This window comes from Eurytemora carolleeae, unplaced genomic scaffold, assembly GCF_000591075.1.
Source record: "Eurytemora carolleeae unplaced genomic scaffold, Eaff_2.0 scaffold320, whole genome shotgun sequence".
Lineage (NCBI taxonomy): Eukaryota > Metazoa > Arthropoda > Copepoda > Calanoida > Temoridae > Eurytemora > Eurytemora carolleeae.
In genome coordinates, this window is record NW_019396551.1 from 19,037 (window position 1) to 32,619 (window position 13,583).

The 13,583-nt window shown below is 33.5% G+C and overlaps 1 protein-coding gene across 3 annotated transcripts in view; it reads left to right on the plus strand.

Annotated features, from left to right (window-relative positions):
• The window catches only part of LOC111705348 (sodium-dependent dopamine transporter), a 26,381-nt gene extending 13,879 nt beyond the window's left edge, over positions 1-12,502 (plus strand). For all 3 annotated transcript variants that reach the window (XM_023477853.1, XM_023477855.1, XM_023477854.1), the window contains 14 exons: positions 34-129; positions 180-256; positions 1,052-1,169; positions 3,428-3,552; positions 3,709-3,843; positions 4,179-4,303; positions 4,701-4,813; positions 6,651-6,791; positions 7,043-7,118; positions 7,549-7,673; positions 8,540-8,640; positions 9,507-9,573; positions 10,514-10,611; positions 11,845-12,502. In XM_023477853.1, coding sequence (XP_023333621.1) covers positions 34-129; positions 180-256; positions 1,052-1,169; positions 3,428-3,552; positions 3,709-3,843; positions 4,179-4,303; positions 4,701-4,813; positions 6,651-6,791; positions 7,043-7,118; positions 7,549-7,673; positions 8,540-8,640; positions 9,507-9,573; positions 10,514-10,611; positions 11,845-11,875 — 1,428 coding nt within the window. In that variant the 3' untranslated portion in view covers positions 11,876-12,502. The remainder of the gene's footprint in view (positions 1-33; positions 130-179; positions 257-1,051; positions 1,170-3,427; positions 3,553-3,708; positions 3,844-4,178; positions 4,304-4,700; positions 4,814-6,650; positions 6,792-7,042; positions 7,119-7,548; positions 7,674-8,539; positions 8,641-9,506; positions 9,574-10,513; positions 10,612-11,844) is intronic.
• Positions 12,503-13,583: the final 1,081 nt, after the last annotated feature.

Below are 13,583 nucleotides of genomic sequence, written 5' to 3' on the forward strand. Positions count from 1 at the left end.
AGGGAGTAAAGTCCTCTAATAATAATAATCAAGGATTGTTTGAACTCCTGGAATGACGATGAATGCGCAATAAAATGTGAAACAATTCTAGATCCTGAAACTAATCAAACATACAGCCAGCTTTTTAAGGTAATTTTAAGCCCCATTTTAAGAACAGTCCCTGCAATTTAATTTTTCAGAGTGATTCGAACCTGACATCAATATTTGGGAATATCACCTGCAATCAAACCAGATCTCCAGCCAAAGAATATTTCAAGTAAGATTATGTTAAAAGGTTGCGTGATTTTTACCAGGAATTTTATGTTATTTTGAGGTTATGACCCATACACTTAACTTAACACACTTAACACTTAACAGTTTATACTTTTGGGTTAAGAAGAATTTAAAAATGAAGGAGAACAATTCTAACAGTTCCTGTTATATTTTAGTAAAGTTGTTCTAGGAGTTCCTGTTATATATAGAGCTGTTCTAAGAGTTCCTGACTCCTGTTATATTTTAGTAAAGTTGTTCTAGGAGTTCCTGTTATATTTTAGTAAAGCTGTTCTAAGAGTTCCTGACTCCTGTTATATTTTAGTAAAGTTGTTCTCAGAGTTTCTGTTATATTTTAGTAAAGCTGTTCTAAGAGTTCCTGTTATATTTTAGTAAAGCGGTTCTAAGAGTTTTTGTTATTTTTTAGTATAAAGCTGGTCTAAGAGTTCCTGTTTTATTTTAGTTAAGCTGTTCCAAGAGTTCTTGTTATATTTTAGTAAAGCTGTTCTAAGAGTTCCTGTTATTTTTTAGTATAAAGCTGGTCTCAGAGTTCCTGTTATATTTTAGTAAAGCTGTTCTAAGAGTTCCTGTTATATTTAAGGAACGCTGGCCTAAGAATTCCCCCTATATTTTAGTATAAAGCTTTTCTAAGAGTTTCTGTTATATTTTAGTATAAAGCTGGTCTCAGAGTTTCTGTTATATTTTAGTAAAGTTGTTTTAAGAGCTCCTTTTATTAATTATTTTTAAAGCTGTTTTAAGAGTTTCTGTTATAGTAAAGCTGTTCTAAGAGTTTCTGTTATAGTAAAGCTGTTCTAAGAGTCCATGAGAGTGAGGGTATCTATGATCTAGGAGTACCACAATGGCAGCTTATTCTTTGTATAGGAGCTGTTTACTGTCTACTCTATTTATCTCTTTTTAAGGTAAAAAAATAAATGGAATCGGAGCCTTCTCATAAAATTTTTGTCAGAAAAATTCAGTTTTACCTTTTTTTGTGTTATTTAACATTTTAAAACCTACAAGTATCGATGAAAATTATTTCACAATGTTACAAGTGATTAACTTGTTCGTTTTTCTTAAACTTAAAAGTTTTTTTTACTTTTTAATGACGGCACACAATTTCTCTGAATTTGTGAATTTTCTAACATTTTAAAACTGTGTTTAGGAAAAGTTTGCTTAACTTTGTTAATCTAAGCAAAAATGTAAGCTCAAGAAAATTTTTTAAAGAAAATAAGTTTTTTTGTGGTTCGTTTTTTTGCACAGATCTTCTCTTAGGATCATGGTTTGACATATAGTGTAAGGAATTTGTAGAAAAGCAATTTTGAAATTTGTAAACTTGTTTACATTTTCAGTAAACTTGTTTACATTTTCAGTAAAATTGTTTACATTTAAAGTAAAAAAATGCTCCAATTGCCGATCACTAGGTGAGACCCAAAAGGAAGTAGAAATGGAACTTTACTGACGACCTGTAACTCCAGAAAAATACCGTGTTTTCAAACAAATAAAATCTGTCTTATTGTCTTTCAAGTTTCATCCTGAAAATGACTGTAATCGTAATTTCAAGTAAACCTTTATCTGATCAATAATATGGAGGATATCGTCGATTTTAAGCCGGAAAGAGTTTATTCTTACAAATTCTATGTTTGTTTCTATAGCAAGAAATCCGAAATCACTTTAAAAAGACAGACCACAATTGAAAATAATCAAATTTTAAATTAGAGAAATCATAGATATCTCATTCATCCTTGATCAGACAAAGGATCAAAGGGTACCGTTGTTAAACAAACATTTTTTTTAATGAAGGGTCACTTGAACTTACGTCTTTAAAGGGTTTCTTTTCCACCAGAACTATCCTGGATCCGTTGTTTAGGGAGTAAAGTCCTCTGGTGAGGTAGTATGGCTGACCGCTACTATGTTCTATATTGTTAGAGAGTAAAGTCCTCTGGTAAAGTATTATAGCTGACTGCTACTATGTTCTATATTGTTTAGGGAGTAAAGTCCCCCATGGTAGAATAGTATGGCTGACCGCTACTATGTTCTATATTGTTAGAGAGTAAAGTCCTCTGGTAAGGTATTATAGCGGACTGCTACTATGTTCTATATTGTTTAGGGAGTAAAGTCCTCTGGTAAGGTAGTATGGCTGACCGCTACTATGTTCTATATTGTTAGGGAGTAAAGTCCGTGGTAGAATAGTATGGCTGACTGCTACTATGTTCTATATTGTTTAGGGAGTAAAGTCCTCTGGTAAGGTAGTATGGCTGACCGCTACTATGTTCTATATTGTTTAGGGAGTAAAGTCCTCTGGTAAGGTAGTATGGCTGACCGCTACTATGTTCTATATTGTTTAGGGAGTAAAGTCCCCTGGTAGAATAGTATGGCTGACTGCTACTATGTTCTATATTGTTTAGGGAGTAAAGTCCTCTGGTAAGGTAGTATGGCTGACTGCTACTAAGTTCTATATTGTTTAGGGAGTAAAGTCCTCTGGTAAGGTAGTATGGCTGACTGCTACAACGTTCTATATTGTTTAGGGAGTAAAGTCCTCTGGTAAGGAAGTACGGCAGACCGCTACTATGTTCTATATAGTTTAGGGAGTAAAGTCCTCTGGTAAGGAAGTATGGCTAACTGCTACTGTGTTCTATATTGTTTAGGGAGTAAAGTCCGTGGTAGAATAGTATGGCTGACTGCTACTATGTTCTATATTGTTTAGGGAGTAAAGTCCTCTGGTAAGGTAGTATGGCTGACCGCTACTATGTTCTATATTGTTTAGGGAGTAAAGTCCTCTGGTAAGGTAGTATGGCTGACCGCTACTATGTTCTATATTGTTTAGGGAGTAAAGTCCCCTGGTAGAATAGTATGGCTGACTGCTACTATGTTCTATATTGTTTGGGGAGTAAAGTCCTCTGGTAAGGTAGTATGTCTGACTGCTACTATGTTCTTTATTGTTTAGGGAGTAAAGTCCTCTGGTAAGGTAGTATGGCTGACTGCTACTATGTTCTATATTGTTTAGGAAGTAAAGTCCTCTGGTAAGGTAGTATGGCTGACTGTTCTATATTGTTTAGGGAGTTAAGTCCCCTGGTAGAATAGTATGGCTGACTGCTACTGTGTTCTATATTGTTTAGGGAGTAAAGTCCCCCATGGTAGAATAGTATGGCTGACTGCTACTATGTTCTATATTGTTTAGGGAGTAAAATCCTCTGGTAAGGTAGTATGGCTGACTGCTACTATGCCCTATGTTGTTCTATCAATCCTGCTAGTTCGAGGACTTATGCTTGATGGAGCTATGGATGGGATTTCCTTCTATCTCAGGTAGAAATATATTAGAATAGAACGTGGATGTTTAGAAGTCAACTGTTGAAAACATTTATTATTTCGATCTGGAGTAACCCTCTTCGGTCCTTGAATTTGTATTTGCCATAAAATTTAAAATTAGATTTTTTAAAAGTGTAATTTAACTGTATTTAGTGTTGACTGGAAGAAGCTGCGCGAGCCCCAAGTGTGGATTGATGCCGCGGTACAGATTTTCTACAGCGTGGGAGCAGGTTTTGGTGTCCATCTTGCTTACGCCAGCTATAACAAGTTCCATAACAACTGCTATAGGTCAGTACAAGTTCCAAAACAAAAGTTCGCTCCATTTTATTAAGTTTTGATGATTAAGAGAACATAAGGTTATGACCGTCAAAGGAATGTGTAGACAAAATTTCAAGTGGCATGTCCAATTCACTAGGATTACCCTGTTTTTCTTTTTGGTAAAAGTGACTTGCGGATTTCTGCTGCAAAAACAATGGAGGGATAAAAGAATTTTATGCCTTTTAAGTGAAATACACGACAATATATATTATTCTCCCCTCTTTTTTAAATGGAAGGTCATTAGAAATTACAATGACAGTCTCTTACAATGAATATCTCTGAATTCTAAAAATCTGATTGATCAGGGATTGCTTGGTAACCTCTGCGGTGAACTCATTCACGAGCTTCTTCTCTGGGTTCGTTATCTTCACCTACCTGGGCTACATGGCTAAATCACAGGGGAAAGATATTGAGAACGTAGCAGACCAAGGTCGGAGGGGTTTAGCTCTTTTCAACAATTTTCGTTGTCATGAGTTTTTTTTAGAACGAAATTCTGAGATTTTACATCCCTTCGGAAAAAAAACATATATTTTATTTTGCCCTAGTCACGCCTCTGTTTCAGAGAAGCAATCCAAATTTGCATGACGTTAGGTTATTAATATTCAATGAATTTACAAATCAAAAACATTTTATTTTCACAAATTCAGTAAAATTCACAACATATTACATATTACAGAAGAATCCACTTGTGTTTTTGCAATGGCACTTTTTAATCTTGAAACTATTTTTTTAAATGTAGAGCAGCTGAAACATTCTTTATTTCCAAATTGAATATTTTTCAAAACAGATTTTTGAAAGTGTGTTTTGATGAACTGACTTAATTTCAGGCCCTGGGCTTGTATTTGAGGTTTACCCTCAAGCAGTTGCTACACTTCCGGGCAGTCAGTTCTGGGCTGTTCTCTTCTTTTTCATGCTTATCATGCTTGGCATGGATAGCGCGGTAGGTTTTCATGTTTATCATGCTTGACATGGATATTGCGGTAGGTTTTCATGCTTATCATGCTTGGCATGGTAGGTGTTCATGCTTATCATGGCTGGCATGAAAAGTACGGTAGGTTTTCATGCTCATCATGCTTGGCATGGATAGTGTGGTAGGTTTTCATGCTTATCGTGCTTGGCATAGATATTGTGGTAGGTTTTCATGCTTATCATGCTTGGCATGGATAGGGCGGTCGGTTTTCATGTTTATAATGCTTGGCTTGGATAGTGCGGTAGGTTTTCATGTTTATCATGGCTGGCATGGATAGTGTGGTAGGTTTTCATGCTTATCATGCTTGGTATGGATAGTGTGGTAGGTTTTCATGCTTATCATGCTTGGTATGGATAGTGTGGTAGGTTTTAATGCTTATCATGCTTGACATGGATAGTGTGGTTGGTTTTCATTCTTATCATGCTTGGAATGGATAGTGTGGTAGGGACAATTTAGTATTTTTCAAATCACAATTCACGACTTTATAGTCCATTTGACCATTTATCCATTTACCCATTTATCCATTCATTGCTAGTTTAATAGCTTGAAAAAATTAGCTTTATGATTAAAAGAATTAGTCTCAATATCACAAATACAAATCAATTATTAAAACAAGTCTTAAATTCACCAATGTAAGTCCCAAAATCCCTTAAATTTGTCTTAAGATTACTTTTAATAGTCTCAAGACCACAAATATTACCTAATCTTAAAATAACTAAAATCAGTTTCATAATTAACATCAATTTTCACATAATTACTAATACTGTTTTCAAGATCACCAACATCAGTGTCAATCACACGTTTCAATTCTACATTCAACTGTCAAAAGATCAATAGTCTCTAGATCACTAATATCAGTCACAAGATTAATATTATCAGTCACAAGATTACCAACATCACTTCATAATTAAGATTCTAAATATCAGTTTTAAGCTTACTTTCATCATTCACAAGATTATCATTTTAATCTCATGATCCTCAATATCAGATTCAAGCTTGTAATCATCAATCCCGAGATTATCACTTTCAATCTCATGATCCTCAATATCAATTTCAAGCTTGTAATCATCAATCCCAAGATTATCAATTTCAATCTCATGATCCTCAATATCAGTTTCAAGCTTGTAATCATAAACGACAAAATCATCACTTTTAATCTCATGATCCTCAATCATCAACCAAAAGATTATCACTTTTAATCTCATGATCCAAAATATCTGTTTCAAGCTTGTAATCATCAATCACAAGATTATCTCTTCATTCTCATGATCCTCAATATCAGTTTCAAGCTTGTAATCATCAACCACAAAAATCATCACTTTCAATCTCATGATCCTCAATATCAGTTTCAAGCTTGCAATCATCAACCACAAAATCATCACTTTCAATCTAATGATCCTTAATATCAGATTCAAGCTTACTATCATTAACCACAAGATCATCACTTCCAATCTCATGATCCTCAATATCAGATTCAAGTGTGTATTCATCAATCCCAAGATTATCATATCAATCTCATGATCCTCAATATCAGATTCAAGCTTGTATTCATATCATATCAATCTCATGATCCTCAATATCAGATTCAAGCTTGTATTCATCAATCCCAAGATTATCATATCAATCTCATGATCCTCAATATCAGATTCAAGCTTGTTTTCATCAATCCCAAGATTATCACTTTCAATCTCATGATCCTTAATATCAGATTCAAGATTACTGTTTTCAGTCACAAGATATCAAACTAAGTAATATGATATCATTGATTTTCCTAATTTCGAATAATAAACAATTCAATTTATTTTAGATGGGAGGCCTTGAGTGTGTAATAACAGGAGTTATGGATGAATTCAAAGAATTCTTTCATAAGCATAAAATCTCGCGGGAAATATTCACGGGATTTGTCGTCTTCTTTTCCTTCCTAGTGGCAATTGTGTGTGTCACACCGGTAAGCCAATCGAAACCCAACCATCCTTACCTCTCATCTTTCAATAGAAACTTAATCTTTTAGCTTGAATCATTTTTTTAAAATTTCTTGTAATTTTCCATCGACCAAAATTTATCCAATCTGTGCTTTTTAGTTTTTAAATCAAAAGTTAAAGACATATTAAAACGTGTCTCAGCTGATGCAACCAGATTTACTTAGAGTTAGCAAGTTTTGCATGGCTCATAACGTTTTTTTACGTTAATTTACTCCAGGGTGGATATTATGTGTTTAATCTACTGGAGGTGTATGCTGCAGGATTATCTTTACTAACAACCGTATTTTTTGAAGGTATACTTTTCAAATCAAATCAAAGTTAAGGGATCCTATAATTGCATATAGGCAGTAGCGTACACAGGGGGGGGGGGCAATGTTCCTCTTTCTCTGAACTACAGTTACTTAACAACACGATTGCAGCTATATGCATTATGCAAGTGTTTGGCAAGTCCTCTCTCAACCCCGATTCGAAAGCCAGGGGAGGGACGACTACTCAGGACTTCAGAGGGATACATTTTAATATATAGTCCTTGAATTGGGAACATGTAGACTTTAAATAAAATAACAGTAATCTAAAGACCAGGGAGGGGGGAGGGGGGCAAAAAAAGTTTGGGCCTGGCTACAATCCTGTGTATGATTTCTGTCTGGGGGTGTGGGGGTGGGGTAGAGTTAGAGAAAAAAATGTCATTTCTAACTTAGTTTGATAAAAATGTTATTTTTTTAGCTGTAGCAGTATCTTGGGTTTACGGTCTACGGTACTTTGGAAACGATATCTACGCCATGTTGGGTCATAGACCTGGAATATATTGGAGAATATGCTGGAAATTCATCAGTCCTTGTGTTCTAGCAGTAAGTACTCATTAGGCCGTGTGTGTTCTAGCAGTAAGTAATCATTAGTCCTTGTGTTNTAGCAGTAAATAATCATTAGCCCTTGTGTTCTAGCAGTAAGTAATCATTATTCCTCATGTGTTCTAGCAGAAAGTAATCATTAGTCCTCATGTGTTACAGCAGTAAGTAATCATTAATTCTTGTGTTTTAGCAGTAAATAATCATTAGCCCTTGTGTTCTAGCAGTAAGTAATCATTATTCCTCATGTGTTCTAGCAGTAAGTAATCATTAGTCCTCAAGTGTTACAGCAGTAAGTAATCATTAGTCCTTATGTTCTAGCAGTAAGTAATCATTATTCCTCATGTGTTCTAGCAGTAAGTAATTATTAGTCCTCATGTGTTCTAGTAGAACGTAATCATTAGTCCTCATGTGTTCTAGTAGTAAGTAATCCTTTTACTCTAGCAGTAAGTAATCATTATTCATTAGTCCTTGTGTTATATTAGTAAGTAATATTCAGTCCTTGTGTTCTAGCATTAAGTAATCATTAGCCCTCATGTGTTCTAGCAGTAAGTAATTATTACTCATCGTGTTCTAGCAGTAAGTAATTATTACTCATTGTGTTCTAGCAGTAAGTAATCATTAGTCCTTTTTCATGTTTAAGTGCAAGGAATGTCGTCATGAAAATGCATTGATTCCTTGAGAGTTGACTAATGTAAATCAGAGCAAAATTTACTTAAATTTAAAGTATTATGTTATATTTTTGTTTAAATATAAAAAATATTAATTTTCTGTCTATGTGGGAAACCATGCAAAAAATATTATCATGTTTTTATTCTGTCTTTTCTCTATCTCGCCATTTAAATAAAAACGAATTATAAATTATTCAGGGTATAATAGCTATACACATGGTTGACTATGGACCTTTCGAGATGGAGATGTACGACGGTACAGTGTACAAATATCCTGCAGGAGCACAGTGGGCGGGCAGGTCGATATTTCACTTTATATTATTATTAAACATATGTTTATTTTTTTAAAGATTTTTTTTGTAATTTAACAATGCTTTTTGGACAGTTCAGGGATTGGATTCAATAAATATCAAGAAGTAGTTAAACCGCGTAGACGTAGTTGAACCCCTTCGCTTGAACACCAGTTCAAGTTGAAGAGAAGTTGTTGAAGTAAATTGCATATTAGATTTAAATAATTTCTAATATGTAACCGGTTATTTTTTCTCTCACACTTGTGTGTAAAATCAAAACTAGGAGATACGAGTTCATCGTTGAAAAATACTAACAATCCACCACCAATTTATTTATTAAATATAGTGTAAACTATAAAAATGTAACTTTCCTTTTCCTTTTATTTCTATTTTTATATTGTTTAGAATTGGGGGAAATATTCCCACAACCTCTATTTTTAGAGGTTTTTAAATATTTTCTCCTAAAACACTTTTGTATGTTTTTGTTATATTTCATAAATAAATAATTTTTTACTTTTTTACTTTTACTTTATCTTACTAGTAATGTCGCATACAGTTTTGCAGTGAAAAAACTATGAAACTTGTACATCAGTTTTTAAGACTTGGTCAAATTTGAAGTGGCACAACGCCTTGGTGTTACCTTACTGAGTTACTTTATACACTGTTGTAGCCTTGGACAATAGACAGTATACATATATGCATATTTTAAAACTGTTTCTAGCTTCAGTTTAAAAGAAGTGATGATAAAATGCTGATTTATTTTAAAATTTTGGATGACTAGGCTAGGCAGCTTAACTACTTCTTATTGTTTATTAGATCTGATCCCAAATTATATTTTTTATTTTCGTTTATTTGAAATTTTATTTTATTTTTAGAATTCTCGCGAGTACCACTATGGCCTGTATTCCCTTAACAGCTATATATGTTGTGATACAAGCAAAGGTAAAAGATAATCATAACAAAAACGTGATTTGAATATGTTTAATCAGATTAATTCAAATATAAGAATTAGCTGGAGAACCCGGCGTTGCCAAGGATTATATTATTACTCAAATAGTTACTCTCTCTATGTTTACCCGCGCCACGCTTGTTATTAAATCATGATTTTAGTGCCCGATTTTACCTGTGGAATTTCAAATTTGTTATATATAATTACGCATAAAGTTATTATTTACTTAACCTAAACAGAAAGCTATGGAAGCCAATCCCCCTTCAATCTGGAAAAATGAAAAATAAGCCCCCTACCTGCACACAATGCATTTTTACGCCCTGGAATGGTCCATAATTGTTTATGATTTGAAAATTTTGCCAATAAACAAACACAATTTGACCAGGAATTAAGCCCTATCGTTACCATTTAAAAGTGGTATATGAAAGAAAGGAAATATAAAGCCTAAAAACTGATGTGGGAAAAAATTTATTTTTTACAAGTAAAAAATGAACAAATAAAATGATACTAATGAATCATGGAAAGCTGGAGCTCTCTGACAAACTCTCCGCCTATCATTCGCCTCGTTCGACGAGTTAATCTTCCGTCTTTAGACTCTTTTTCATAACTAACTTTCATTTTGGTTTTAGCCCAGGCTGATCCTAATTCCACCTACCTCATGTCAAGCCGTGTCTCATGCCTATTGGCTTGAATTTAAATAGAATTCATGGTCCAAAAGTCGCTTTGATTTCCATGCCTTCAAAGCATGTTTTCTGGGTTGGCATTTTCTAATGGATAAATCCCCCTACACGATATAGACGAGATGACTTGATATCCGTCGCAATGCTATCGTTGACTAAAGTTTATTTACAAGTAAGCCTCTCTCCATGCTTACACTATTTTGAAACCCTATATTGAAATGACGTAACAGTACTTTTCATTATTTCTATTTAGAGGAACGGTCCTGCCAGTAAGAAAAGAACATGGATTCAGAGTTTTGGAATTGCTATCACTCCTTGTTATGAAACCATTCAAGATGATCAAAATACGAGGTAGGGATCAAGGACATAATGGTAGAGACCAAGGATATAATGGCATAGGTGAGGACATAATGGTAGAGACCAAGGATATAATGGTATTGGTAAGGATATAATGGTAGAGACAAGGATATAATGGTATAGGTAAGGATATAATGGTAGAGACCAAGGATATAATGGTAGAGACAAGGATATAATGGTATAGGTAAGGATATAATGGTAGAGACCAAGGATATAATGCATGGTAAGGACAAGATGGTAGAGACCAAGGATATAATGCATGGTAAGGATATAATGGTAGAGACCAAGGATATAATGGTATAGGTAAGAACATAATGGTAGAGATCAAGGATATAATGGTATAGGTAAGAACATAATGGTAGAGACCAAGGATATAATGGTATAGGTAAGAACATAATGGTAGAGACCAAGGATATAATGGTATAGGTAAGAAAATAATGGTAGAGACCAAGGATTTAATGGTATAGGCAAGGACATAATGGTAGAGACCAAGGATATAATGGTATAGGTAAGGACATAATGGTAGAGACCAAGGATATAATGGTATGGATGAAGGATAGAATGGCATAGTGAAGGATATAATGGTATGGGTCAAGGACTTTATGGTAGAGATCAAAGATATGATGGATGGGATTAAGGATATAATGGTGTAGATCAAGGATATAATGAAAGGGATCAAGAATATGATGGAAGAGATCAAGGATATAATGGTAGGGATCAAGAATATGATGGAAAAAATCAAGGATATAATGGTAGGGATCAAGACTATGATGGAAGAGATCAAGGATACAATTGTAGGGATCAAGAGTATAATGGTAGGGATCAAGAATATGATGGAAGAGATCAAGGATATAATGATAGGGATCAAGAATATGATGGAAGAAATCAAGGATATAATGGTAGGGATCAAGACTATGATGGAAGAGATCAAGGATACAATTGTAGGGATCAAGAATATAATGGTAGGGATCAAGGATATAATGGTAGGGATCAAGGATAAAATGGCATAGTGAAGGATATAATTGTAACGAATTATGGATTTAATGGTAGTGATCAAGGATATAATGTTAGGGATCAATGATATGATGGTGGGCATCAAAGATATGATGAAAAGGATTCAAGGGTTCATTGTAGGGATTAAGGATAAAATGGTGCGTAAAGGATCAACGACAGATAAAAAGATATATTTTCATGGATCATAAAGTGACCTAATTATTATATTTTTAGGTTTACGATGGCTCACTGGAAGCAACTTTAGACTGCTGATTATATAATTCTGTTTTGAAGGAATGTTGTTCTAGTTTTTAGTGAACTTCCAGTTAAAGAGGGGAGTGATTGATTAACAATAGTACCCTTTTAAACCTTAAACTGATCAATAATGTGGAAGATATTGTCGCTTTTCTAGGTAGCTAAGAGTTTATTAATCTATTGTTTTTTAAGCAGAAATGCCCAAACCACAATTGAAAATAATCAATTTTCAGAGAAAAGATGATTGATATCCTAGCTTATGTTAAGGGTTAAAGGATACCGTTGTGAATCGTACATACCCTTCTATTAATGGAGATTCACTTGAAATTACGTCTACAGTCCCTTAAATTATATTTTTTGACAAAATCTGAAAGACTAAGCCTAACAATGCATTTTATTTTTACGTTTCCCTAAAATTTTCATCTTTCTTTAAAGAACTTTGACGCACAATAATACGAAGAACTGATGTAGTACAATACAAAAGTTAGAATACAAAGTTAATAATATGTGATACCTATACAATGCTCTAGAAATAAGGATTTATTGTTATATTTGTGAAAATTAAGAATTTATGATGAAAAGTTTATATTTAAGATGTTACCTATACAATGCTCGAGAAATATATTATGAACATGAACCTCTCTCTTTTCAAAACGAAGACGAGTACAAATATGTTAAATAACTTACTTTGTTCAAAATGAAAACATGTGGCTCAACTAAGTCAACGTAGTTCAACTACTTCCTTAAAAGATCTGTAATTTAATTTTCTAGACCGTACATCTTTGCAACCTGATGGTGTTAAACTTTGCTATATTAAACTTTAGTTCTTGGATCTTAGAAATATCAGAATGCAAAAATATGAGAATAAAAGTTTGAGAAAATTAAGTGATGTTCCATTCCTTAGGTCTCTGAACTGTAATTGTTTTTGAATTAGCGACCCATGTTAACCCCTCTCGAAAGGGGGAGTATGCCAATTCTAAGAAAAATAGAAAAGAAGAAAAAACAACCAAAAAAATATAAACCAGTGTTTAAAGTTATAATTTAAACAAATTTCATAATTTGTTTAACTTTCTGAATCGTTTATTGGTTTATTTTCTTGCTTGTTTCAAGTGACTGTACAGGAAAAATAAAAGGTGGTCTTTGTCTGTATCACGTGACCAGTGTACTGCACTAGCATTGGTGACGTAATACGGATATTATAAATCATATCTAAAATAAAAATAAAAATTATAAATAATAAATGGAGAAAACTCAAGTTACAATTGGGGTTTCTCTGGGACATCTACAATTTCAGATTTTATTTACCGAAAATGATCTGTTTAGATCTACTATTACTTTACAAAATTGTGTATACATGAATTTTCGTATCAATTTGACACGGTTCTATATCAATTTCTCGAGACAGGAATATCATGGGTCGTGACTGATCAAGAGCTGAAGTGATCAGCTTTCAGCCAATACCCACTTTCATTTTTCTTTTACAGTTCCTTTAATAGGATTTGGTTTGAAACTTGCATAACAAAAGAATCGAAAGATCTAAAGGGTTACTCACAAAAGATAGACTTTAACAAAGAACAGAAACTCTTTAAATACTTTGAACTATAATTAAAATAGAACCGTTGTTTAATTCAGTTTAAAAAATGGCATATTTGCTGATTTAAATATATTGAACAAAGTTTGTAACTGCAAGAACTGCAAGAATTTAAAAAAAAGGTTAA